Source organism: Bos indicus, chromosome 27, assembly GCF_029378745.1.
Source record: "Bos indicus isolate NIAB-ARS_2022 breed Sahiwal x Tharparkar chromosome 27, NIAB-ARS_B.indTharparkar_mat_pri_1.0, whole genome shotgun sequence".
NCBI classification, from domain to species: Eukaryota; Metazoa; Chordata; class Mammalia; order Artiodactyla; family Bovidae; genus Bos; species Bos indicus.
In genome coordinates, this window is record NC_091786.1 from 2152823 (window position 1) to 2178471 (window position 25649).

The 25649-nt window shown below is 40.4% G+C and overlaps 1 protein-coding gene across 1 annotated transcript in view; it reads right to left on the reverse strand.

The window, feature by feature from the left end:
• The window catches only part of CSMD1 (CUB and Sushi multiple domains 1), a 2070704-nt gene that overhangs the window by 116137 nt on the left and 1928918 nt on the right, over positions 1-25649 (reverse strand). The window contains exons 47-49 of the mRNA XM_070781602.1: positions 22513-22701; positions 17670-17816; positions 10395-10583 (exon numbers count right to left, since the gene is read on the reverse strand). Coding sequence (XP_070637703.1) covers positions 10395-10583; positions 17670-17816; positions 22513-22701 — 525 coding nt within the window. The remainder of the gene's footprint in view (positions 1-10394; positions 10584-17669; positions 17817-22512; positions 22702-25649) is intronic.

Genomic DNA, 25649 nt, shown 5'->3' on the forward strand with positions numbered 1-25649 from the left:
AGCACTAGATGAATGTCATTTGATTTCCTTTTGACCACCAGGTTGTTGATGGGAAATGTTCTGTAATTTAGATCCTATTTTCCTATCAGTAATTCATTGTTTCTATCTGGATATTTTCAAGATGGTTTTCCTTTGTATTTAGTATTCAGAAGTTTTACTACAATGTGCCTGGTAGGCATTCTTTTGAGTTGTTGGTGTTTGGGATTCAGTTAACTTTTTGAATCTCTTAGGTCCACATACTTTGCCAAATCTGGGAAGTTTTCAGCTATTTCTCCTCAATTTTTTTTTCATATTTTCCTTCTTTCTCCTTTTCTTCTGGAACTCTGAAGACACAAATGTAGAATCAGAATTTTTAATGTTTATTGCAACATTCCTTAACATACTCTCTGAGTCTTTCAATATTTAGTTCAAAGTACAAGATTACATGAGTGGAACAAAGGGTCATATAATCCATTAAAGATTCTGATGCTGGGAAAGATTGAGGGCAGGAGGAGTAGGGGGTGACAGAGGATGAGATGGTTGGATGGCATCACTGACTCAGTGGACATACATTTGAGCAAATTCTAGGAGATAGTAAAGGACAGGGAAGCCTGGCATGATACAGTCCATGGGGTCGCAAAGAGTTGGACACATGACTAAGCACATATACATATATCATGGAACTAATTTGTTGAAAGATTAAAATACATAAGCACATTATAGAGTTAGGGTCGCTGAAAGAAAACAGAATGTGTGTACTCAGGCACCTGGGGGATTTATTTCTCCCCAGAAATGACATGAATTCTCATGTTAAGTTTCTACTTTAAATTTTTATTTAAAGAATAATATCATTTCCTTGTCACCATCTCTATTAATTAGTTAGTTTGAATTTTAAAAATTATTACATAATTTGAGGAGGGTAAAACAATATTTCCATTTTACATATTTGTCGTCGTTCAGTTGCTCAGCTGTGTCCAACTCTTTGCAACCTTATGGACTGCAGCATGTCAGGTCTCCCTGTCCTTCACCATCTCCTGCAGCTTGCTCAAACTCATGTCCATTTAACTGGTGATGCTATTCAACAATCTCATCCTCTGTTGTCCCCTTCTCCTCCTGTTTTCAATCTTTCCCAGCATCAGGATCTTTTCTAATGAGTCAATTCTTTGTATCAGGTGGCCAAATACTGGAGTGTCAGCTTCAGCATCAGTCCTTCCAATGAATATTCAGGATTGATTTCCTTTAGGATTGACTGGTTTGATATACTTGCTGTCCAGGGGACTTTCAAGAGTCTCCTCCAACACCACCGTTCAAAAGCATCTGTTCTTTGGTGCTCAGCCTTCTTTTACATATAATGTAGATAAACTCAAAGTTGAGTAACGTGAAGGACCACTGGGAGCAAGTGGAAAGTGAAAATAAAGGCAAATAAATACCTCTTGTCTTTCTTTGAAAAGCCCATAAGTCTTCTGTGATCACACAGCCAGCTGGCTTGCTAGTACAGTTTTTAATTGCTTTTAAAATTGACTCCTTTTGTTAAATTTGGAAAAGATGGGGCTAGAATTTAGGTCACTTGACATGACCCATGTCCTTTCCAGTCTGACATCCACAAAAATAAACACAAAGTGGGAATGGAAAGGAGGGGAAGAGAGGTAGAAAGGGAGATATTTGATGGCTTATGATTTAATTATTAGTGATTCTTTTTTCTAAAATGAGTTTCCTGATAATTTAATTCTAACATAAATAGTGAGGAATACTCTTGAGGTATACAGACACAAAACTTTTGTTTTTCCCCCTTTTGAGTAGGATGTTAGTTACACAGTTGATACTAATAGTGATTTAATCATTTAAAATCATTAATTTCCTGAATGTCATAGGTATTTAGCATAACTGGCCTGAGTTATGCTCTCCTTAGGCATGAAAAAGATTCCCTGGGTAATTAAAGCTGAGGTAGCATCTGTGTTATAGTGAACGGATTCTGCAACCCTGGAGTCGTTGTTAACACTGACACTAGTAGTTCCCGTGGGCATGAACCCCTGATCTGAAGTCCATCACATTCTGCACATATTTTAACGACTTTGGCATTTTCATGTGTAAGAGGAAGGTAAACTAGATTATCTCTATAAGCTTATCTCTAAATGCCAATGATTCTACTCAAAGCCTTCCTCAGTACAGACAAGACAGAAGTGTCTGTCCTGGCATCCACTCCCTTCCCTCCACATTGCTCGGCAGACAGTTTTCTAAAGCATCACAAGATGAGCATGGCAAGTGAAAGTACAGGGGAAGACCTAGCTCCTCTTCCAAATGTTCTGAATTTGTGTGGTGTTAACTAGGCCTGGTATGGCAACAAGCATGTTCTCTGACTCCCAACACACCATTATTTCATTTTTAAAAGTCAACATAAATTATTTTAACAAATATTTTAAAACATCGGTAAATATTTGCATGGTTGTGAATGGTGTCTACTCTTGTATTGGGTCCGGTTTTGAACTGTCTCAGATCCCAGGAGTAAAGCTGAGTTCTGATTTGGCCACCATCTTTAAATGGCAGACATTCCATTAATCATTCAGGCAGACACAAGGTGTCTGAAAACTGAAAAATCATGACTGGCCTAAAGAGGACTACAGTAAAAGTGGCATCTGAATATATTGCAGCTCCAGAGTGTATCTTTGTCATAGCACTTAACTACCCACAAATTTCTTCAGTACTTCACAGGGGACAGAAGCCAGGAGTACTGTTGGGTTTCATCAATGGGCCTTGCATCTTTGTTAATGGATTAGAAGAGACCACACCCTCAGCTAATGAGTTGCATTTGCTCTAGGCATGAATAATACAAGTTTCCCAGCATTTTGAGTTACCTTAGCAGAGTTATCTTATCCTGTCTCCATAAACTTGTTCTGTAGAAACAACCAGCTAGTTTTAGTAATAATGTAGGTGAGGTACAAAATAAAGCAAAGACATCACTTCCCCAACAAAGGTCCATATAGTCAAAGCTAGTTTTTCCAGAAGTCATGTACAGATGTGAGAGCTGGACCATAAAGAAGGCTGAGTGCTGAAGAATTGATGCTTTTGAGTTGTGGTGCTGGAGAAGACTCTTGAGAGTCCCTTGGACTGCAAGGAGATCAAACCAGTCAATCCTAAAGGAAATCAATCCTGGGTATTCATTGGAAGGACTGATGCTGAAGCTGAAGCTCCAATTCTTTGGCCACCTGATACGAAGAATTAACTCATTTGAAAAGACCCTGATGCTGGGAAAGAATGAAGGCAAGAAGAGAAGGGGATGACAGGATGAGTTGGGTAGATGGCATCACCGACTCAATGGACACGAGTTTGAGCAAGCTCTAGACGGTGGTGAAGGGCAGGGAGACCTGAAGTGCTGCAGGTCGTGGGGTTGCACAGAGTTGGACACAACTGAGCAACTGAACAACAACAACAATCTGCATGGGTAGTGGGGTTGTTTACCACTAGCGCCTTTTGGGAAGCCCTAATATAAAGCAAAGCATCCACCAACTCTCTAGATTAGGGTCCCCTAAAAACTAAATAGTATGGATGAATATTTTTTCCTTTCATCACTTATACATTTGATGGTGAATCCCTCAGACCCCTCAGGCAACCATCAAGAGAAATTAGGCAGTTCTGGACCAGAAGTGGGAGACTTGGAGTCTGATACTGGCTGTGCCGGGCATCTAGTATCGTCTCAAACAGTCACCCCAGGGTTTGGGCTCTGGAGAACCAGTACCGGGCCCGATGCACTGAGAACACAGAGCACAGGGGTGAGAAGTTCACCCACATTTGGAGGAGGTGGGCCCAGAGGCAGTCCCTGAGCCATCACTAACCTCCAGACAACACTATCATCTTCATCAGTGTTAAACCTGGCTCTCCTCGGTCATATGCAAAGTTCCTGCCATTGTGAGAAGTTTTTATCTGCGTGACCTCACTCAATCTCAAAAAATAGTTAACCTCAAAAACACTCCAAGGAGTAAATTACATTATTATTTTTTATTACATGGTTAATATTATTTGCCAACTTGACCAGGCTAAAGGGTGCCTAGACAGCAGATAAAACATTATTTCTGGGGTGTGTCTGTGAGGATGGATTCGGACTAGATTAGCATATGCATCTCAGAAGGAGTGAAGAAGTCCACCCTCCCCCATTTGTGTGGGCATCATGTCATCCAGTTCTGAGGCCCGAATAGAACAAGAAAGCAGAGGAAGGGGGAATTCACTCCCTCTGCTTGAGCAGGGAGGTCCAGCTTCTCCTGCCCCTACATGGAGCTTCTGGCACTCTCCCTATTGCCCCCTCCAAATCCCCATCCCGAACCCCACTGGACTCCGTGGCACCTGGACTGAATCCTACCACTGGCTGCCTGGGTCTCCAGCCTGCAGACTACAGATCCCAAGACTTCTCTGCCTACACAACCAAGTGAGCCAGCTCTTTCAATAAATCTGTATCTACGTGTATCCTATTGGTGCTGCTTCTCTACAGAACCCTAATAAGACCACTAAGCAAACTGAGCTTTAGAAATGTCATGAGAACTGCCCAGATTCTTACAAATAGCACACAGCTGTGCTGGGGGACATGCCTCAGGGTATTTGATGCCAAAGTAGGTGTCTTAGCTACTCTGTCTTGTCTCCAAGGTACCACCTGCTATATTTCAGTATTGTTGCTGTTGTTCAGTCACTAAGTCATGTCTGACTCTTTGAGACCCCTGGATTGTAGCACACTAGACTTCCCTGTCCTTCACCATCTCCCTGAGTTTGCTCAAACTCATGTCCACTGAGTCAGTGATGCCATCCAACCATCTCATCCTCTGTCATTCCCTTCTCTTCCTGCCCTCAATCAATCCCAGTATCACAAGGTCTTTTCCAGTGAATCAGCTCTTTGTATCAGGTGGCCAAAGTGTTGGAGCTTCAGCTTCAACATCAGTCCTTCCAGTGAATATCAGGATTGATTTCCTTTAAGATTGACTGGTTTGATCTCCTTGCTGTCCTAGGGACTCTCAAAAGTGTTCTCCAACCCCACAGTTCAAAAGCTTCGATTCTTTGGTGCTCAGCTTTCTTTATGATCCAACTCTCATATCCATACATGACTACTGAAAAAAACTAAAGCTTTGACTACATGGACCTTTGTTGGCAAAGTGATGTCTCTGCTTTTTGATACACTCTCTAGGTTTGTCATAGCTTTACTTCCAAGGAGCAAACATGTTTTAACTTCCTGGCTGCAATCACATTTAAGTATACTCATATCTTTTTATTTCCAGTGTCCAACCACCAGTGATGAGTGAATAGATGGATAAATGAATAGGTTAGAAATATATTAAAAAATATATAATTCTGAAAATATTGGGTTGGCCAAAAAGTTCATTAAGGCTTTTACTGAATTTTGGCCAAACTAATAAAAACGCCATGCTGGTTTCCTCGGTGTGTATGCCCAGCAGTGGGATTGCTGGGTCATAAGGCAGTTCTATTTCCAGTTTTTTAAGGAATCTCCAGACTGTTCTCCATAGTGGCTGTACTAGTTTGCATTCCCACCAGCAGTGTAAGAGGGTTCCCTTTTCTCCACACCCTCTCCAGCATTTATTACTTGTAGACTTTTGGATCACAGCCATTCTGACTGGAGTGAAATGGTACTCATTGTGGTAATAATAATAATAATAAATAAATGATAAATGATTTAAAAAATATCTTGAAAAAAATGCCATGCTGAATTTGAGCATTAATGATATTTCTGGACACTCCCTCCCCCCTTTTTTTATTTCCTTTGTCTTCACCGATTTACCAAATTCTGTGTTTTGATTTTAATTGGAGGATAATTGCTTCACAGTGTTGTGGTAGTCTCTGTCATACATCAAGGCAAATCAGCCAAAAAAAAAAAATATATATATATATATATATATATATATATATCTCCTCCCTCTTGATCCTCTCACTCCGCCCCAGCCCTCTAGGTCATCACAGAGGGCCAGGCTGGGCTCCCCGTGTTATAGAGCAGCTTCCCACTAGTTATCTATTTTACACATACATGGTAGTGTGTATAAGTCAAGGCTACATTCTCAATCCGTCCTACTCTCTCCTTCCGACACTGTCCCCCAGTCCATTCTCTGCCTCTGTGTGATTTCTGAAACTCTAAGCAACATCTCAGGTGACTCTCAGCCAGCACATCGTACACCATTAATCCTGGGTGAAGGTTGAGACAGAAAATAGCAGTAATATAGGAGATAATAGGCTGGAATCACCTCTAGGCCAGCAGGGCTTCACAGCGTTTATTTGCTTTCTGGGGTCGGATGTGATGTCAGGCCCTTTACAAAGAGGCTGTACTAGCATAAGAAGCAGCTTCCTATTTGTCTTGAGGGATAAAGGCTAGTGTTTCTGAGAATGAGGGCAGACAGAGGAACGTCATGACTGGTGTGTACAGACATTACCACAAAAAGATGGGCAACTTAAGAACACTGGTGGTTCTGAAATGGACAATGCAGGAATTCAGGATTCAGTTGAGAAGCATCTTTAGCTGCTCTAGAGCTCTCAAAAATAATTGGCACATCATAGCCCAAGGAAGGAAAACAAAGACAATCATCTGAAACAAAGAGAAGAGCTCCAGAAAGGAGGGGACCCAGTGGTCGACAGACAAATGACTGATGACCAGGACAGGCTGTGGCCTGGCACGTGCAGCTGCCGGACCAGTCACTGAGGGGCAAAGCCTCTGCTCACTGGACACTGCAGGAAGTAGCTGGTCCCACCTCTCTGCTCTCGGAGGACTGGAGGAGGAGTCATAAGAAGGCAAGGTGTGAATGTTTAAAAAGAAAAAAGCCATTTCTTGGGAACAAAGAAGAAAAGTTCCAGTCAATAAAAACAAGAGCCTGGGGACAGAAGCTGGAGGAACTAGGTGACACGTCTAATGTTCATGTGGACTCTTCCCTCCAGAAGAAAGAGAAACGCCAGGCCCTTCTGCGGGCTTTTGGGAACACTGTGAGTTCTCTGTGTCTGGCTGTGTGCTCTGAGTGTGCACTTTCTGTGCAATGTCACGGGGCTGTCCTTGACTGGAGTGCACACAGTTGATCTGTTAGCTACTCTTTTCAATAGGACTCTGGATTCTCTTAGAAATAAATGAGGACTCTGCAAACTTTGCACATTTGCTTGCCCAGGAAGATCAAGGGCTTCATATCACTATTGCTATTACACTAAATTAAATTACCCTTCATGTACATTTGCACACACAACTGTGTTTATTATCCACCATGTTCCAGACACAGACAGGGAACATAGAGCTTAGTGATATATGTGCCAAGTATAGATGGAGAAAATGCATCATTTAACTTGGTGAATAAACACACCGGATTCCGTCACATGATAGAGTATATTATACATCTTCTGTAAAATGCTTAAGATGTAATTTGAAAACTATAGATGATATCTGACACTGGCTGAATTACCCTTGTGTTGTGATCTGATCCTGGCACATTATTTGGGTCAGAGGTCAGCAGACCTCCCCACAGGGCAGAAGCAGCCTGTGGCTGGTTTCTGTACTGTGTGCCAGCTAAAAATGGCTTTTGTATTTCAAAAGGTTTGGGAAACATTTTTAAATGAAGAATATATGAAGGTGACCATCTGGCTCACAGCAGACACACAGGAACCACCCTGCCTGCCACTCATCTCTCAGTCTGCCCACACCCTTTACATTAGCGCACATTAGCAGAGCACAGGCGACGGTATCTTTCCATCTTAAAGTCTGGACTATATGAACAGAAGCTTAATCATATCATTTGTGAGAATGATCGCTGTCCTTTTGCTTCATCGCCTGCAGAACACAAGCAAAGCATAAACAACCCACAACATCAAGTCCAAACCAGGGCTTGGCTCACAAGGGCTCTGGGAATCACGGCTTTGTGATAAAGAGTTATTCTCCCTGTAACATGGGGACCTGAAAGCCGAGCCCTGTGAGGCACCAGTTTAACTGGATCTTTGAGATAATACAGAAAATTTCAGTTCTAATTTAGCTTCCTTCCAAGATGAATAAGATGAATGTATTGATAAGGGAAACAGCTGCCTGGCGGAGCCTCTTGCTTGAAGGCAGGAAATGAAGCCTGAAGGGCAGCAGATATGCCCTGCTTTATCAAGGAACATAAAAACCAATAACGGGTTTTCTGAGAGAAGTAATTTAAAAGGTCAAGGAAAGGAGAAAAAAGCAGGCTGGGGTTCTCTGCAAGGACACACCCATCTGGCTGGTTGCATGTTCTCACTCACAGGCGAGGGACAGTGCAGCTGCCTGTTTGCTGGTCCTGCCCAGGACTGTCCTAGCACTTGAACTGTCTTAATGATTCTGAGAGCTTCCCTGGTGGTCCAGCGGATAAGAATTCTCATTGCAATGCAGGGGGCACTGGTTGGATCACATGCTGAGGGGCCACGAAACCCACGTGTCCAAACTACTGAAGCCCGCAAGCTCTGGAGCCTGTGCTCCATCCACAGCAAGAGAAGCCATCACAATGAGAAGCCTGAGCACCAGAACTAGAGAGCAGTCCCCACTCGTTACACCTAGAGAGAGCCCGCCGAAGCAATGAAGACCTAGTGCAGCCAGCATAAATACACAAGCAGAGTTTCAAAACGAAGATCCTGCTTTACGTAGCAGGAATCAGACACAGGGAGATTAGGATGCACTGCCTATCAGGCGATGTTTTTCTATTAAAATTCTGTGCTTCTAAGATGCCACCAGTAAAAAGTCTATGAAAAGGAGAGTCAAGAAGATTCTGTCAGAAGATACATCATCTTCAATGGAAAAAGAAAATCATTCTCAAATGCCTATCTTAGAAAGTCATTAATGTGCACATTTCTCCCCATTCAAATTATTGATTGAACGCTACCTGGACAGGTATCCTGCTGGGAGTCCTTGGGCAGTACCTTCATGGTCATGAAGCTAGCAGTGGGGCCTGAAAAGACCTAACACCGACCCTCAGATTTACACCTCCCTCAGTTACTAAAAGGTGCATTTTTAGCAAACATTTCAAAATATGATTTTGCATGTTTTTTTTTTTTTTTTAACAAAAAGCCAACATGCTAGTGCAGGTAGGAAATGTGTAAGTTGTGTTTGTTCCTGTCAGAATAAAAGGCATGATGTTCAAACCATTGAGAAAAAACTATACCACCTCCAGAAGACAACTGAAATATTAAATGATATATTGCAATATTAAATATATATTAAATGTATAAATAAATTAAATGGATATTAAAAGTGGGTTCCTAGTGCCACACAGGGGTATTTGTCCACTTATTTATTTGTTTGATTCCAGTTTTCAAGTCCATTCAGGGTCCTGTCCAGGGACTCAGCCCCTAGAAGTCAGAGTTTGGGAACTCTTGTCAGTTCTGTTCTCAACCCTTTTCCTGGTTCAGTCTGCTATTTAGGTCATGGCTTATGTCCTGGGCATTCTGATCCCAGTGCCAAGGATAGGGAGCCCAAGGGGCTGTTCTGTGAGCAATAATCCTACTTCATAGGCAGAGAGTAATGAAACATTTAAAGAAAATGAGAAGCATTTCTTCTTTTGAAAGAAAATGAACTCTTCTTGGAAAAGAAAAATCATTCCTAATGAAACAAGCTCACTGGATCTTATGTTTATCTTACATTAAAGAAGAATTTCTGGAGGTACAACATAATGATGCAGGCTAGGTGTCTGACTAACTTCTTGTGGTTCAAGAGACATACAACATTGTGATAAATGTCTGTTATTGTCTCAGAAAGTGATACTAGAAAGTCCAATATCTAATGAAAGCTGAGAAACAAGGAAATACATATGAGGTTCCATTCATAAAATGTAATTAGCTATCCAAGGCCAATATACTTCATTACGCATATAAATTTTGATAAGACAAAACTGAAAATTTCATGACTTCAAAGTCTTCAATTAAAATTAAAATGCCTTATTTGGAAATATGATTTTTGTGCATGTGGGAGATAAAATGGGGCCAAAGGCATGAGATTTGAAATCAACTCTAACAAGTCCTAGCTTTAAGTGACCAAGAGAAAATGAAATATGCACGTGTGGCTCAAAGTATGAGTTTTTAATCTCAGAGAAGGGAAAATGAGCTTCAGTAATTGATTTTTTTTTTAATTTATACAACTGTCAAGAAAACTCTAAGTTGGATAACACAGTTTTTAATTTCAAAATGAAATATAAGTCAAGTATTAAGATAACTTTACACAGTATCTAGTGAGTGTTCAAACCATCCTATGAATTCAGGCTATAAAGCTCAATCAAGCCTAGTGCAAATGTTAGAAGTGTTTGCACGGGCAATAGAAAGTTTAATTTGTTTTTATGAACTCACATTCAATTTTCCCTTACCTTTTAATCCATAATCACAGCTCTGGTAAGTTGTGATTAAAATAAGAGCAATACATTGAACTCAAGTTTGGGAATGAAAAACACATTCCTTACCCTGGCAGAGTGGAGCAAGGGAATCCCACTGATACATGCCAACTGGATTCCGTCTACACGTGGCATTGCTATGGCCAATCATCCGATACCCAGGTTTGCAGAAATACTGCACTTTACTTCCAACTTCTCCTGCAGTCCTATTTAAAACACCACCATTCTTCACAGTGTGGGTCAAGCTGCAGTAAGGTGCTGTGGGCACACAAACACACATACATAAACAAATGAATAAATACTGCATTTTGCTTGGTAAGAGACATATAAATGAAAGAGAGTCTCTTATTGTTAAAATAGTGGGAAATCAGCACTGATACAGAAACTTTACTAAAAGCATCTTCAAGTACAAAAGTGTTGTGGAAGTGGATGCAAGGGTGTGGAGCAAGAGGAACACTCATTCATTGCTGATGGGGATCCAAAATGGTGCAGCCACCTTGGAAGACAGTGTGGCAGTTTCTTGCAAAATTACACACACTCTTATCACGCGATCCAGCAATCATGCTCCTTGGCAGTTACCCAAAGGAGCTAAAAGCTTATGTCCACACAGAAACCTATGCCCAGATGTTCATAGCAGCATTATTCAGAGTTGCCAAAACTCAGAAGCAACCAAGGTGCCCTTCAGTAGGTAAATGAATAAACCAACTGCGGTCCATCCAGAAAAAGCAATATTATTCAAGGCTAAAGAGAAATGATGTGTCAAAAGCCATGGAGGAGCCTTAGTTACATATGATTAAGTGAAAGAAACCAACCTAAAAAGGGTACACACTGCATAATTCCAACCTTATGACATTCTAGAAAAGGTAAAACTCTGGAAGAAGTAAAAAAATTAGTGGTTTCCAGAGGCTGATGGGGGAAGGACAGTGGAGCTCAAAGGATTTTTCAGCAGTAAAAATACCCTACATGAATCCACAATGGTGGGTTAATGTCATTTTACATTTGTCCAAATCCTCAGGATGTTCAATACCAAGAGTGAACCCAGTGTGAACTATGGACCTTGGGTGATAATGATGCGTCCGTGTAGGTTAACAAATGTAGCCTCTGTTGCTGATGTAAACAAGGAGACAGAAGCCAAGGAGTATAGGGAAAATCTCCGGAACTTCCTATCAATTTGGCTGTGATCTGAAACTTCTAAAAAAAAAAAAAAAGTCTAAAAAAATCAATTAAAAGTAAAAAAAAAATGTATAGCTGAGTCACTCTGCTCTGCACCTGAAATGGTCACAGTATTGTTAATGGGTTATACTCCCATATAAAATAAAAAGATAAATAAATAATCCAAAAGTTATCATTTTAAAAAAATCCAAGAAATCTAGACCCAAGGGTCAAGTCTCTTGAGTTTGAAGTTTAGATTATTTACAACTATTAATAAATGTGGTGGTGGAATTTTGACTTTCTGACCAAAAAAAAGTATCATTAAAATGGAGAAAATTTAAGAATATAGTATCTTGCAATCAAGGCCGTTTTTCCTTGTTTAATGAATCTTGGGAATTGTACCATAAGGTAGCCTCTTTTTAACATGAGGGATTTGAATACCATCTTTGAAGAAAATGCACACTTTATGTTGATGACCATGTTACAATAGTTTTAATCATCACATTTGCAGGGTGACTTTCAAAAATTAGAGACAGGAATTGTGAAAATCAGTCTTACCTACACAGAATCTAACCTTTCAGTGGCTAAAAGGCTCTGCATCTTATTTACACATTTAGAGAAAGAAACTCAGTTTACTCTTACAAGACCAGTTTCACCACAGCATAAAATCCTATGAACCCCCTTCAGATGAATAAAACACTAAACTAAAGAAAGCTGTGCAGTCCTGGAAATCCAGGGTTCCTTTTAAAGAAGAGGTTTTAAATGCCCCACTCCCCTGTGGGGGTTCCACATAGAAAGCACACACACGAGGTCTGAAGGCTTAATGCCAAACTTTTCCTTAGAAATAAATTCAGGAGGAACCTTCTGAAGACTTCACATCAGAGCATTGCCGAGAAGTGATGTCTGTGTGTCTGGCTGGGTTGTCAACCATGCTCCTCTGAGATGCATCTTCAGAGACTAGTCTCAGCCAAAGGGTCTTCTGAAGTGCTGTTTCTTTCTTTCTTTCTTTTTTAACAGATTCATTTTTATTAAGGTAAAATCCACTAACTCTTAGTAGAAACTTGTGTCCTATTGGTCATGGCATTTTCTGTGTTCAATTGTTTGAGACTATCTACTTTAAGTTTTGAATGATCCAAAATATTTGGTTTAGGGAAGGTATGAGTATAATCAGGCACCTCAGCTACCAACTACCGAGAATTATTGTGTCAATAAATTAAAATAATAATAAAAAGTAGGAAGACCAAGCAGACTGTAGACCCTGGCCAAGTTTAGAGATAAAGTCTGAAATGCTCCTGAAGGGGCAGTGGGACCACATGGTTCTTGGGGTGGGTTTTTGTCACAGTTCAGTCTGTTAAGAGAGAGGAACAGCAGGATAATTGTCTAACTCTATAGGGTATAACAGAACCTTATTGTCTTTCTTCAGGAAAATTAGAGATACCAAGGAAACACTTCATGCAAAGATGGGCACAATAAGGGCAGAAATTGTATGGACCTAACAGATGCAGAAGATATTAAGAAGAGGTGGCAAGAATACATAGAACTAAACAAAAAAGATCTTCATGACCCAGATAACCACGATAATGTGATCACTCAGCTAGAGCCAGACATCCTGGAAAGAGAAGTCAAGTGGACCTTTGGAAGCATGACTACAAGCAAAGCTAGTGGAGATGATGGAATTCCACTTGAGCTATTTCAAATCCTAAAAGATGATGCTGTGAAAGTGTGGCACTAAATATGTCAGCAAATTTGGAAAACTCAGCAGTGGCCACAGGACTGGAAAAGGTCAGCTTACATTCCAATCCCAAAGAAAGGCAATGCCAAAGAATGTTCAAACTACTGCACAACTGCATTCATCTCACTTGCTAGCAAAGTAATGCTCAAAATTCTCCAAGCCAGGCTTCAATAGTATGTGAACTGTGAACATCCAAATGTTCAAGCTGGTTTTAGAAAAGGCAGAGGAACCAGAGATCAAATTGCCAACATCTGTTGGATCATCAAAAAAGCAAGAGTTCCAGAAAAACATCTACTTCTGCTTTGTTGACTACACCAAAGGCTTTGACTGTATGAATTATAACAAACTGGAAAATTCTTCAAGTGATGGGAATACCAGACCACCTTACCTGCCTCCTGAGAAATCCACATGCAGGTCAAAGAACAACAGTTAGAACTGGACATGGAACAACAGACTGGTTCCAAATCGGGAAAGGACTACGTCAAGACTGTATGATGTCACCCTGCTTATTTAACTTATATGCAGAGTACATCATGTGAAATGCTGGACTGGATGAAGCACAAGCTGGAATCAAGATTTCCAGGAGAAATATCAATAACCTCAGATATGCAGATGACATCACCCATATGGTAGAAAGTGAAGAAGAACTAAGGAGCCTCTTGATGAAAGTGAAAGTGGAGAGTGAAAAAGTTGGCTTAAAACTCAACATTCAGGAAATGAAGATCATGGTATCCAGTCCCATCATGGCAAATAGATGGGGGAACAATGGAAACAGTGAGAAACTACTTTTGGGGGTTCCAAAATCACTGCAAATGCTGACTGCAGCCATGAAATTAAAAGACGCTTGCTCCTTGGAAGAAAAGCTATGACCAACCTAGACAGCATATTAAAAAGCAGAGACATTACTTCACCAACAAAGGTCCGTCTAGTCAAAGCTATGGTTTTTCCAGTAGTCATGTATGGATGTGAGTCGGACTATAAAGAAAGCTGAGCACCAAAGAATTGATGCTTTTGAACTGTGGTGTTGGAGAAGACTCTTGAGAGTCCCTTGGATTGCAAGGAGATGAAACCAGTCCATCCTAAAGGAGATCAGTCCTGGGTGTTCATTGGAAGGACTGATGTTGAAGCTGAACCTCCAATACTTTGGTCACCTGATACAAAGAGCTGACTCATTTGAAAAGACCCTAATTGCTGAAAAGATTGAAGGCAGGAGGAGAAGGGGACGACAGAGGATGAGATGGTTGGATAGTATTATTGACTTGATGGACATGGGTTTGGGTGGACTCCGGGAGTTGGTGATGGACAGGGAGGCCTGGTGTGCTGTAGTCCATGAGGTCGCAGAGAGTTGGAAATGACTGAGCGACTGAGTTGATAGGGTCCAATAACTATTTCCTTTCCTACTGACAGTTCCTTCTATCATCATTAGTTCCTTTCTAACTCATCTAGAACAAGATACAGAGAGGCCCAAGCATGAAGACATGGGGAGAATACTAAGTCACTCAGTCATGTCTGACTCTGTGAGATCCTATGGATTGTAGCCTGCCAGGCACCTCTGTCAGTGGAATCATCCAGGCAAGAATACTGGAGTGGGTTCTCATTTCCTTCTCCAGGGGTTCGTCCCAACCCAGGGATCAAACCCACATCTCTTAAGTTTCCTACATTGGCACATGGGTTCTTTACCCCTAGTGTACCTGGGAAGCCCAAGGAGACATGGCACAGAGGGGAAGATTAGAACACAGGGTCCTGCCTGTTTGATTCCTGGCCATGCTAAGAATTAAAAGGACCAGGGTCAAACCCTCGCACTCAGCTGGTGCTGCCTTGGAAGAGCAGGTAATGGAGGGTGGCAGTCAAGGAGATATCAGGGATGGAAGACATGGGTGCAGCTGGCTCTGCTGGGGTCTGGGTGTATTTACAACACCCATTCTGTAGTTCTGACTCTCCCAACTCTGAAAGTGAAAGTCACTCAGTTGTGTTCAACTCTTTGTGACCCCATGGACAGTCTATGGAATTCTCTAGGCCAGAACACTGCAGTGGATAGCCTTTCCCTTTTCCAGGGAATCTTCCCAACCCAGGGGTCAAAATCAGATCTCCTGCATTGTGGGCTGATTCTTTACCAGCTGAGCCACAAGGGAAGCCCACAACTTATCATTAACTTCCAGGTACTTGATTTAATGGGCTTCACAGGTGGCGCTAGTGGTAAAGAACCCACTTGCCAGGCCAGGAGACTTAAGAGATGTGGGTTCAATCACTGGGTCAGGAAGATCCCCTGGAGAAGGGCATGGCAACCCCCTCCAGTATTCTTGCCTTGAGAGTCCCACGGACAGAGGAGCCTAGTGGGGGCTACATCCAGGGGTCGCAAAGAACCAGACATGACTGAAGCAACTTAGCACACACACACACCCTTGATTTAATAGTGAATGACCATTACTACCTCAACAATCACTTAGCAGTTTACTGAATTGACTTGAACCATGATGTACTTGCTTTTGTTGTTGTTGTGTTTTGTTTGTCTATTATGTAGATCAGTTATATGGTTCTTACACCCAATGACCAATAGTTAACATGCATAAGGCAAGGATTTGTGGTGCAACACGTGGTCATATTATGGCCTTAGCTCCCTGGCCCACGTGCTATAGTCCAGGGATCACTGCTCTAAAACTACTGATGATGGACTCCTAGCAGTGGTCATTGAACCACCATCGAATTTTATCTGAAAAGCTGTCCAAAGATCTATCTGTATCTATATCTAATGAGTGATACATAGATATGTCCACTCACAAAACAACAGTTTATAGCCTTAACGTTAAATTCCTCTTTTTCTGATTTCCCAACAAAGAGAATCATCTTGTTCTATAATGAATGAAAACATCCTTTGAGCAACAGAATTCAAGGTGTAGTCACACCACCAGGCTATTAAGTAATTTGCCACAGATAAAACAAGATAAATTATGTTCACCATGATTTCCCCTGCAATATCCATTTTTGCTCATTAGAAATAAATTCAAACAATTCTACAGGCTTGAGTATTTATTTTTCAGAACAAGGAATTTGATGAACAAAAGTCCAATCATTGTCCTAATGATCTCAATACCCATTCCAATGAAGGGATTTCAACTGTGAACTCTTTGCTGATAAGCATTTTGAATGGCTACTTTAGTGAAGGGGGAAAACAAAGATCTAAGCATGTTTTGTTAGACTTTGTAGAGGAAACACGAGTGAATTTCAGATTCTCTGTCTTTCCATCAACAGACATTTCAAAACACTCATGCTTTTTCAATGCTTTTTATCATTTCATGATACCTACCAATCAGAGACAGCAAAAATATTCTTAAAGCTACTAACACCTTTCACTGTCCTCAGGATATTGCCCTTCACTGACAATGCACAACAGACTTGGAATAAGCAACCCCTGGGAGTTATACTGGTCTATAAAATGCATAGAGTGGGCATCTGTCTCCTTTGGGAAATGGACCTCAGTTGTTAGCACGGATATTGTAGTAACACTAAGAAAAGGTTAGATATTTTGCTTAGTAATGAAAATATGAGGATTTTAGATTGTCTGTCTACAGCTTTTGTAGGGCACTGTAAACATGAGGTTTTGGGCTAGCCACATTGAGAGGATCTAATCTCTCAGAAGTATATTCACTGATTTAATTAAAATAAAAAACTACTGATAGAAAATAAATGAACTATATGGGGAAAAAACAAAGTCCTTTAAGTGTTGATAAGGAAATATATATGTAAACATTTATTTTGTATATGGTTACGTGTGTGTGTGTGTATTTATATGTATAGTATCTCACATAAAGAGACATATAAACATATAATCAATAAAAAGAAATGCTACTAATCATAAGATGTTATATACTGGATGCTTGGGGCTGGTGCACTGAGACGACTCAGAGGGATGGTACGGGGAGGGAAGAGGGAGGGGGGTTCAGGATGGGGAACACGTGTATACCTGCGGTGGATTTATGTTGATGTATGGCAAAACCAATACAATACTGTAAAGTAATTAACCTCCAATTAAAATAAATAAATTTATACTAAAAAATAAAAAAAAGAGAAAAAAATTAAATGCGATACAGTTATCTCCTCCTGTTTGTCTCCTTAGCTTTTAAACATACTTTAAAATTAAAATATGTTTTGTTTATATTACTATATGTTTATATTAAATTATATTATTTTATTTTGGGGGAAAGAATCTCTGCTTTCTGTGGCATGCAATTCAATGGGTTATGACGCTAGCAAAAATATTTATTAATATTAATCAACAGATAATTTATTTTCCCTAACACAGTTTAGAGATATCACTCAGTGATTTCATCAAATTATTTCTATTGAAGTTACAAATTCATTATTAGAAATTAGGTTTATAGTACAAACCATTAATTTTTAAAATTTAACGCAGAACATTTATATTAACACTTTACTATTAAACCTTAACTTCACTTACTGACCTGAATAACGAATCTTGAATCCTTTTTTACTGGTTGCATGGTCAGTGGACCAGCGGAGATATAACTGATTACTCTTGCTTGTAAAATTTGATTGTTCAGTATGGTTTCCACTCAAGACCACTAACAGAGGACTTTGACCAGAAGACCCTAAATGAAACAAAAAAAAGCAAAAAAGTTATGATATGAATTTGCACCTACAAAATACAGACTACATTTAGCTTTTAAGTTGGAGTCTAACTGTACAATATACAGCTATTTAGTCCCAAAGGAGACAAATAACTCCAAATAAATAAAGCAACAGATACAGTTCCTCATAAAAATAATAACAATAAAAGAAGCAATAGCCAACCAAAATAATTTAAGATATATATGCTGTTAATACATAATACTTGAAATGAAAATGTTACTTATAAAATGGCAGTAATTTAAAAAAAGAAAATAGTTCCCACTACTAGTAGCATATGCAACATTGAATTGATACAGGGAATTTAATACTAGTAAAAGTACTGTTGTTTAATCCCTAAGTCATGTCCAGTTCTTTGGGACCTCCTGGACTGCAGCACTCCAGGCTTCCGTGTCCTTCATATCTCCCAGAGTTTGCTCAAATTCATGTCCATTGAGTGGTGATGCCATCCAGCCATCTCATCCTATGTGGCCCCATTTCTCCTTTTGCCCCCAATCTTTCCCAGCATCAGAGTCTTTTTCAATGAGTTGGCTCTTTGCATCAGGTGGCCAAAGTATTGGAGCTTCAGCTTCAGTAGCAGTCCTTTTAATGAATAGTCAGGGTTGATTTCCTTCAGGATTGACTGGTTTGATCTTCCTGCAGTCCAAGGGACTCTCAAGAAGAGAGAGCACCAGCACCATAATTTGAAAGCATTAATTCTTTGGTGCTCAGCCTTCTTTATGGTCCAACTCCCACATCTACATAGCTTTGACTGTATGAGCTTCCCAGGCGGCTCAGTGGTAAAGAATCTGTCTGCCAATGCAGGAGACATGGGTTCAGTCCCTGGGTTGGGAAGATCCCCTGGAGAAGGAAATGACAACCCACTCTAGGATTCATGCTTGGGAATGGAGGACCCTGGCAGGCTACAGACCATGGGGTCACAAATAGTTGGATATAGCTTAGTGACTAAATAGCAGCAGTGAAAGTAAAAATTAGTACAATCACCTTGGAGAGCAGTTTAGTAATATCCAATACAATTGTAGGTTTTAATTATATTTTTTATAAACTCCAGAATATGTGCACAAGTGTTATTTATATAGCAAAATGTTTATTCTAGCAATTTTTATAGGGAAATTTAGATTCTAACTTGTGGTTTGGAGTTTAAAAAGATATTAAAAGTGTTTTCAAAGAAATTCTACACATATTAAAAATGATATTTAGAAGTGAAATCTATTTGCAAATAAATATAATAGGATAACAATTGTGTAAACATTCAAAAGTGTTCAATATACAAACTGTGTGAATGTTCATGTATAGATAGATGATACTTGGTAGTAGATAGACAGACAGGTTGATAGACTGATAGAGATAGGAAATGAACCATGAAACATGCACATGGATGACACTTCACAATATTAAATGCCTCCAGGAGAGGTGCAAGTGAACTGGGTGTGCAAGGAGCTCCTAAACTGATCTGAACTTGTTGCTTCTTTGAAAAAAAAATACACAAGATAAATCTGACAAAATACTAAAATGCAGTACATCAAGTAATGAGTCTATACCCATATACATTAAAAAAAAAAACTTTTTGTATATTTAATCTTTAAAAATTGAAAAAAAAACCCAAAGCTAATACTCAACATAGTTAATAGTCACTGGCATTATTCTCATCACCATAACCTGACAATATTTGTTGAGACAAGTCACTCTATTGAATCCAGAAGCTGCACCCACACTTTAAGGTCTCCTCCAGGACACCCCTTGATGCCATCTCAAATTCTAACAGGCTTCATGGCTTTCCTGCCAATGCAGGAGACACAGGAAACTCGGGTGTAATCCCTGGGTCATGAAGGTTTCCTGGAGAAGGAAATGGCAACCCATTCCAGTACTCTTGCCTGGAGAATACCATGGACAAGGATTGTCTGTGCTGTTTTACTTGTTGTTTGAAGAGATAATTTATATTCTAAAATGAAATGCCACTGGGAAATAAATTCACCTGAATTTATACAATTTTAAAATGTCATTTTTAATGACAGAACTCGAGTCAAGTTTCAGATATTCTTAATCAAACATGTAATCCTTCATCATCTTTCATCTTTTGTCTTTGCTTATCATGTAACAAACTTTCTAAAGGATTATTCTTTAAAAATATACATGTCCATAATGAACAGCAGTACCATCTCTTTTATTAAGGTGAAAATTATCAAGTTCTGCACAAGTGAAGACCACCATATGTATTTTGACACCTTTCTCAGTTGAGTTCTATAATGACTTAAGTCCTATTTTCTTTTTAAATTGAGGAATATTCACTACTTGAGCCGTGTGTGTGTGTGTGTGTGTGTGTGTGTGTGCGCACTCAGTCATGTCCAACTCTTTGCAGCCCCATGGACTGTAGCCCATTGATCTCCTCTGCCCATGGAATATTCCAGGCAAGAATACTGGGGTGGGTTGCCATTTCCTCCTCCAGGGGATCTTCCTGACCTATGGTACAAACTTGTATATCTTGTGTCTCCTGCATTGGCAGGCAGATTCTTTACCACTAGCACCACCTGGAGCCTTGCTGCTGCTGTTAATAAAGCTTAAAATTGATATAGTCAATTTATTGTTATTATTTTTTTGCCAACTCATGAGCTATAAAACAGCCACTGTGTTTCAAAAAAACAAAAGAGATGCAATGAACATGACATTTACTGCAACACAAATGCCAGTGCTTAGAAAATTATTCATATGAAACTCTGACCTTTCATTTTATAGAGAAATCTTTGAGAGTAAAACCAAACCCACTCATAGATATCTGGCAATTTTGACAGCAACTGCTTTGATATTATCTCTATTAGCTATTTTGCTTGTGGTTTATCATGGGCATGATCTGTCTGTATTTGGAGGGAGCTCATACTGTAAATGCTTTGGGCATAAATTATTGATAATGATTTTGCTTCTGAAATTAGAAGAGGTAGAAACACTGCCAGCTAAACTTTCAATTCTACCAAAGTAAAACAAAGGAACCCACATATATTTAGAATGATTATGTAAATATATATATATATATATAACTACATACAGAATTTATAGGAATACATATACACAAAGACACACACAGCCCCTGGAGGTTGGTTGCCTGCCTTTACTATTTGTGACATCTAATCAGCCTCAAGGCACAGTTTCCCTGGCTCCTCATTGACAAAAGAAGCCTGCTTGTGCACCTGGCTAATGTGTTACTTCTTCCTATCCTAGAGATTAAGGGCCAAGTCTTCAATAGTACATGTCTGTTTTAACATGCACTTAAAAACTCTGAAAATGAAAATATTACTCTTCAGTCCTCTGTTTCTACATATATAAGTATGAGTTTAATTTCCAATTTAGCTGCTCATCTTTGGAAATCTGCACATTAATTTACTGTATATCCACAGAAGCAACTTGACTATTATGATTCATCAAGTCAGTAAAAGGCATGCAAACATACGCAGAATCAATTACAGTAATTTTTTTCACTGAATTGATTGTTATTTATCTGAACTCAGTGACAAATCCATCAAAACATGTGAAAACCCTATTATTATCTACATCCGTAATTGTATCATGGTCTAATTTTTGGGCTATGATAATGCTTTAGTACAAAGAACAATTATTAATATCAGTTTCATTTCAAATCAACAATTCAAGCACATACTATGTTTTAGCAGAGCACTGTCATTTTAAAATGTTCATTAGAATTGTACAAAAATGTATAAGACTCACATTGAAAACTGTATTAGCATTTGTTCAGGGAACTATCTCTAAAAAAATTCTACATTAAGAATACTATAGCATTTATCACCCAGAAAACTCTATGAGCCATTACTTTTACATAATTCTAGTAAAACAATCATTTAGACCAATTAAAGTACTTATAGGCCTCTGCCCTCTTAAATTTCCTAAAATATCTTCTAGATCAATATAACCTTTGAAGAAAGGAAAGGAAGAGTTTCTGAAATCATCCATACTTTAAAGCCCCATGTTAAATAACTAAAGAATGGTTAATGTAAATTCAGTACATTTTTTTTCTTTTTTTTATTTTTATTTTTATTTTTTACTAATAAAAATTTCTGAAAATAAACCCTCCTCCCTCCTCCCTCTCCATACCATCCCTCTGAGTTGTCCCAGTGCACCAGCCCCAAGCATCCAGCATCGTGCATTGAACCTGGACTGGCATCTCGTTTCATACATGACATTTCACATGTTTCAATGCCATTCTCCCAAATCTTCCCACCCTCGCCCTCTCCCACAGAGTCCATAAGCCTGTTCTATACATCAGTACATTTTTAAGGTGTATTAAACCAGCATTTTAATGGTTTAAATTTGCAACATTAAGAAGGGCATGGTGATCTTTTTCCTATCACTTGATCTCTGAGACCACACTAGTCCAAGAATAATTCATTTTCCATTTAGGGGGAGATGTAATTTACCTCAAGAATATATTCAAGTTTGTGCATTACAAAATACAACAGGATCCTTATACATTATGTGTAGGTCCCTGGTATGTATTCTTTTTTTTGACCACACCTAGAGATATGTGGGATCTTTGTTCCCTGGCCAGGGATCTAACCCATGCCCTCCGGAGTAGAAGCTCAGTCTTAACCACTGGACCACAAGGGAAGTCCCAAGGTCGCTGGTATGTTAACAAAGTTTGAAGAGACTTACCATCAAATACTTCCAGTGCATCAAATTGCTTTTCACTTTGGAATGTGTCTACAAAGATGGTGATATTGTAGTTTGGTTCCACTCGGATGCTCCAGGAGCAGGTCTGGGAGTTAAAATAGTTGCCTGGATACCCTGGGCTGAGGATGACGCCAGAGGATTCTGTCCGGACTTCATTGGCTGGGCATTGTGCTAAGGAGAAAAGCACCAGGGAAAGTTTTCCTTAACAAAATCAATTCCTGGGTATGCAAGCTCATGGGGGAAAAGAAAAAGCAATCTTACTAAGTCAACTGTGACCAGATTTAGTAGGTGATACACACATAGCCTTTTCATCCTGTTCATGGGGTTCTCAAGGAAAGAATACTGAAGTGGTTTGCCATTCCCTTCTCCAGTGGACCACATTTTGTCACAGCTCTCCACCATGACCCGTCCATCTTGGATGGTCCTACACAGCATGGCTCATAGTTTCATTTAGACTAGTCTGTGGTCCATGTGATCAATTTGATTATTTTTCTGTGATGGTGGTTTTCATTCTGTCTGCTCTCTGAAGGATAAGGATAAGAAGTTTATGGAGTGTTGTTACATCAGAGCAGAACCCAACTCTGGCTGTACTGTACATTTAAAGCAGGTCCAGGGAGATTGTAAAACCCTAGGCCCTGTGCACCTGCAGACAGAAAAAAACTTAACACTTTACTTTTTTAATATCAACACATTTCCTTAACTTGAGAATACTCACTTTTGTGATAGCCCTCTGTGCTAAAATACACTTGGCCTGTGTCTGGGGCCCCTGGTAGGAGCTCCCCAAACCCTTGGAGTTTCCTGAGTGCTGGAAGTGTCTTCGCAGCTCCAAAGGCCCCTCTGGGTGACACCCGAGTCTGAGCTGATGAGATGACTCAGGGTGGGTCTGTGTAGCCTCAGAAGGGCTGAATACCACAAGCACCCAGGGAAGAGAGGGTGCAGACTTTCTGCCCACTCACACACCTGGGGGAAGCAGGGAAGGTAGGGCTGGGGTACTGGAGACTTGGTTGCACCAAAGCTCTTAAACAACGTATTTGTTGAGCCTGCAGGTTGGTGAAGGCACACACAGTGGGGGGGTGGGGCACCCCAGGTCCTGGGAAACACCTCCAGGCCCTGCCCTTTGTACCCTACTTGCTCACTCTACTGTTGATAGTCCCCTATATAACATTGACTGTAAATGTGAGTCACATTTGTTTCCCTGATTTTTATGAGCTGTTCTAACAAAGGATCAAACCAGAGAGGGGGTCCCAAGATGGTGGAAGAATAGGATGGGGAGAACACTTTCTCCCCCACAAATTCATCAAAAGATTATTTGAATGACAAGCAACTTCCACAAAACAACTTCTGAATGCTGGCAGAGAACACCAGGAACCCAGAAAGGCAGCCCAATCTCTTCGAAAGGAGGTAGGATAAAACGTAAAAGATGAAAACAGAGGCAAAACATTGAGGGATTGAGACTCATCCTGGGGAGGGAGTCATGAAGGAGAAGTTTCCACACAGTAAGACAACCTCTCACAGGCGGGTCTGTGGGAGTTTTAGAATCTCAGAGGGCAACATAACTGAGAGAAAAACAAAACAAAACAAAACACAGACTCTGCGCCTAACTCCAACTGCCAGAAGAGAAGTAGCCTAGATGCTCACATCCGCCACCAGTGAGTGGGGGCTGGGCAGGGAGGCACAAGCTGAATCATTGGCCCTTAGGGTAAGGACCGGGCCTGAGTGCCCTGAGGACAATCTAAGGGAGCTAACGTGAGATAGCAACCCAAACTGTGGTATCGCCAGAGAGACAAAAAATATGTCTTTCCCGCAAGATGCTCTAACTCTCAGCCTGGCACGCTCACAGAACAAAGGATTGAGTGAATAACAAAGGAGAGCTGGCTGTCTGTGTGTACGCCCCTCCACCTCTGGAGGCAGAGAGGCAGGCCTACTACAGCCAGAGTCAGAAGGCAAGGGGCTGCTGCAATCTCAGCCCCAGAGATGGCATCCTCCACCAAACTGTGAGGCTCCCAGTTGCTAACCACATCTTCCTGGGATCCTAGATGGTTGACATCTGCCAGGAATGTCGCAGCCTGAGATCAGTGCCCCAGAGGAGACACACAGCACACCTGAGATGGCGCGCTTGAGGTGTCCCCGGGAAACCAAGCAGCTGGGACTGGGGAGGTGATTAAGACACATGGCCCACCTGGGACAGTGCACTCACCAAGCACCTGGTCACCCGAGCTGCTCGGACCTGGGAAGGGCACAAAACGCACAGCCCAACCCAGTCTGTGCCCTGTGGAGTACCCAAGAACCTGAGCGGCTCAGACCTGGGAAGTACATAAAATGCAAGGCCCATTTGGGACAGTGTCCTTGCAGAGCTCCATGGAGCCTGAGCATTGTAGATCCAGGAAGCACATGCTGTCTTGGACTGGGGCAAACCCAGTGTGGTCCATACACTGCAAACACTCCCCACAAATGCCAGTGAAATTTGTTTAGAGAGTCCCTCCCTCCCCAAAACACAACTGAACAAGTGAGCCTAAATAAATGACCACCTTTGCCCCCTACTGTCAGGGTGGAAATTAGACACAGAAGAGACTTGCAAACAGAGGAAGCCAAAATAAATAAAGGAGAGGGAATCACTCTGGAAGTGACAGGTGCAACAGATTAAAACCCTGCAGTTAATACTGACTGTGCATTGGAGGGGGCCCGTAGACCTTGAGAACAACTGCAGGCTGGAACAAGGAACTATCTGAAACTGAACTGAGCCCACACTGCCCATAACAGCTCCAGAGAAATTCCTAGATATATTTTTACTATTAATACTTTTTAATTAAAAAAAATCAAGTTCTTTATTACACCTTTAATTTTCATTTTTATAACTTACAATTACCCTGCAAAAATAAAAGACCCTATTTTATTTATTTATTTATTTTTAAAAGACCCTATTTTAAAAGCAAGTTTCAAATATGTGTGTGTGTGTGTGTGTGTGTGTGTGTGTGTGTGTGTATGTGTGTTAATCTTTGTGATTTATTTTGCTTTGTATTTTTTTATATTGTATTTTTGAGAGTCTAACCTCTACTCTAGATTTTTAACCTTTGCTTTCTGGTATTTGTTATCCACTTTGTATCTTTAAGACTCTAATC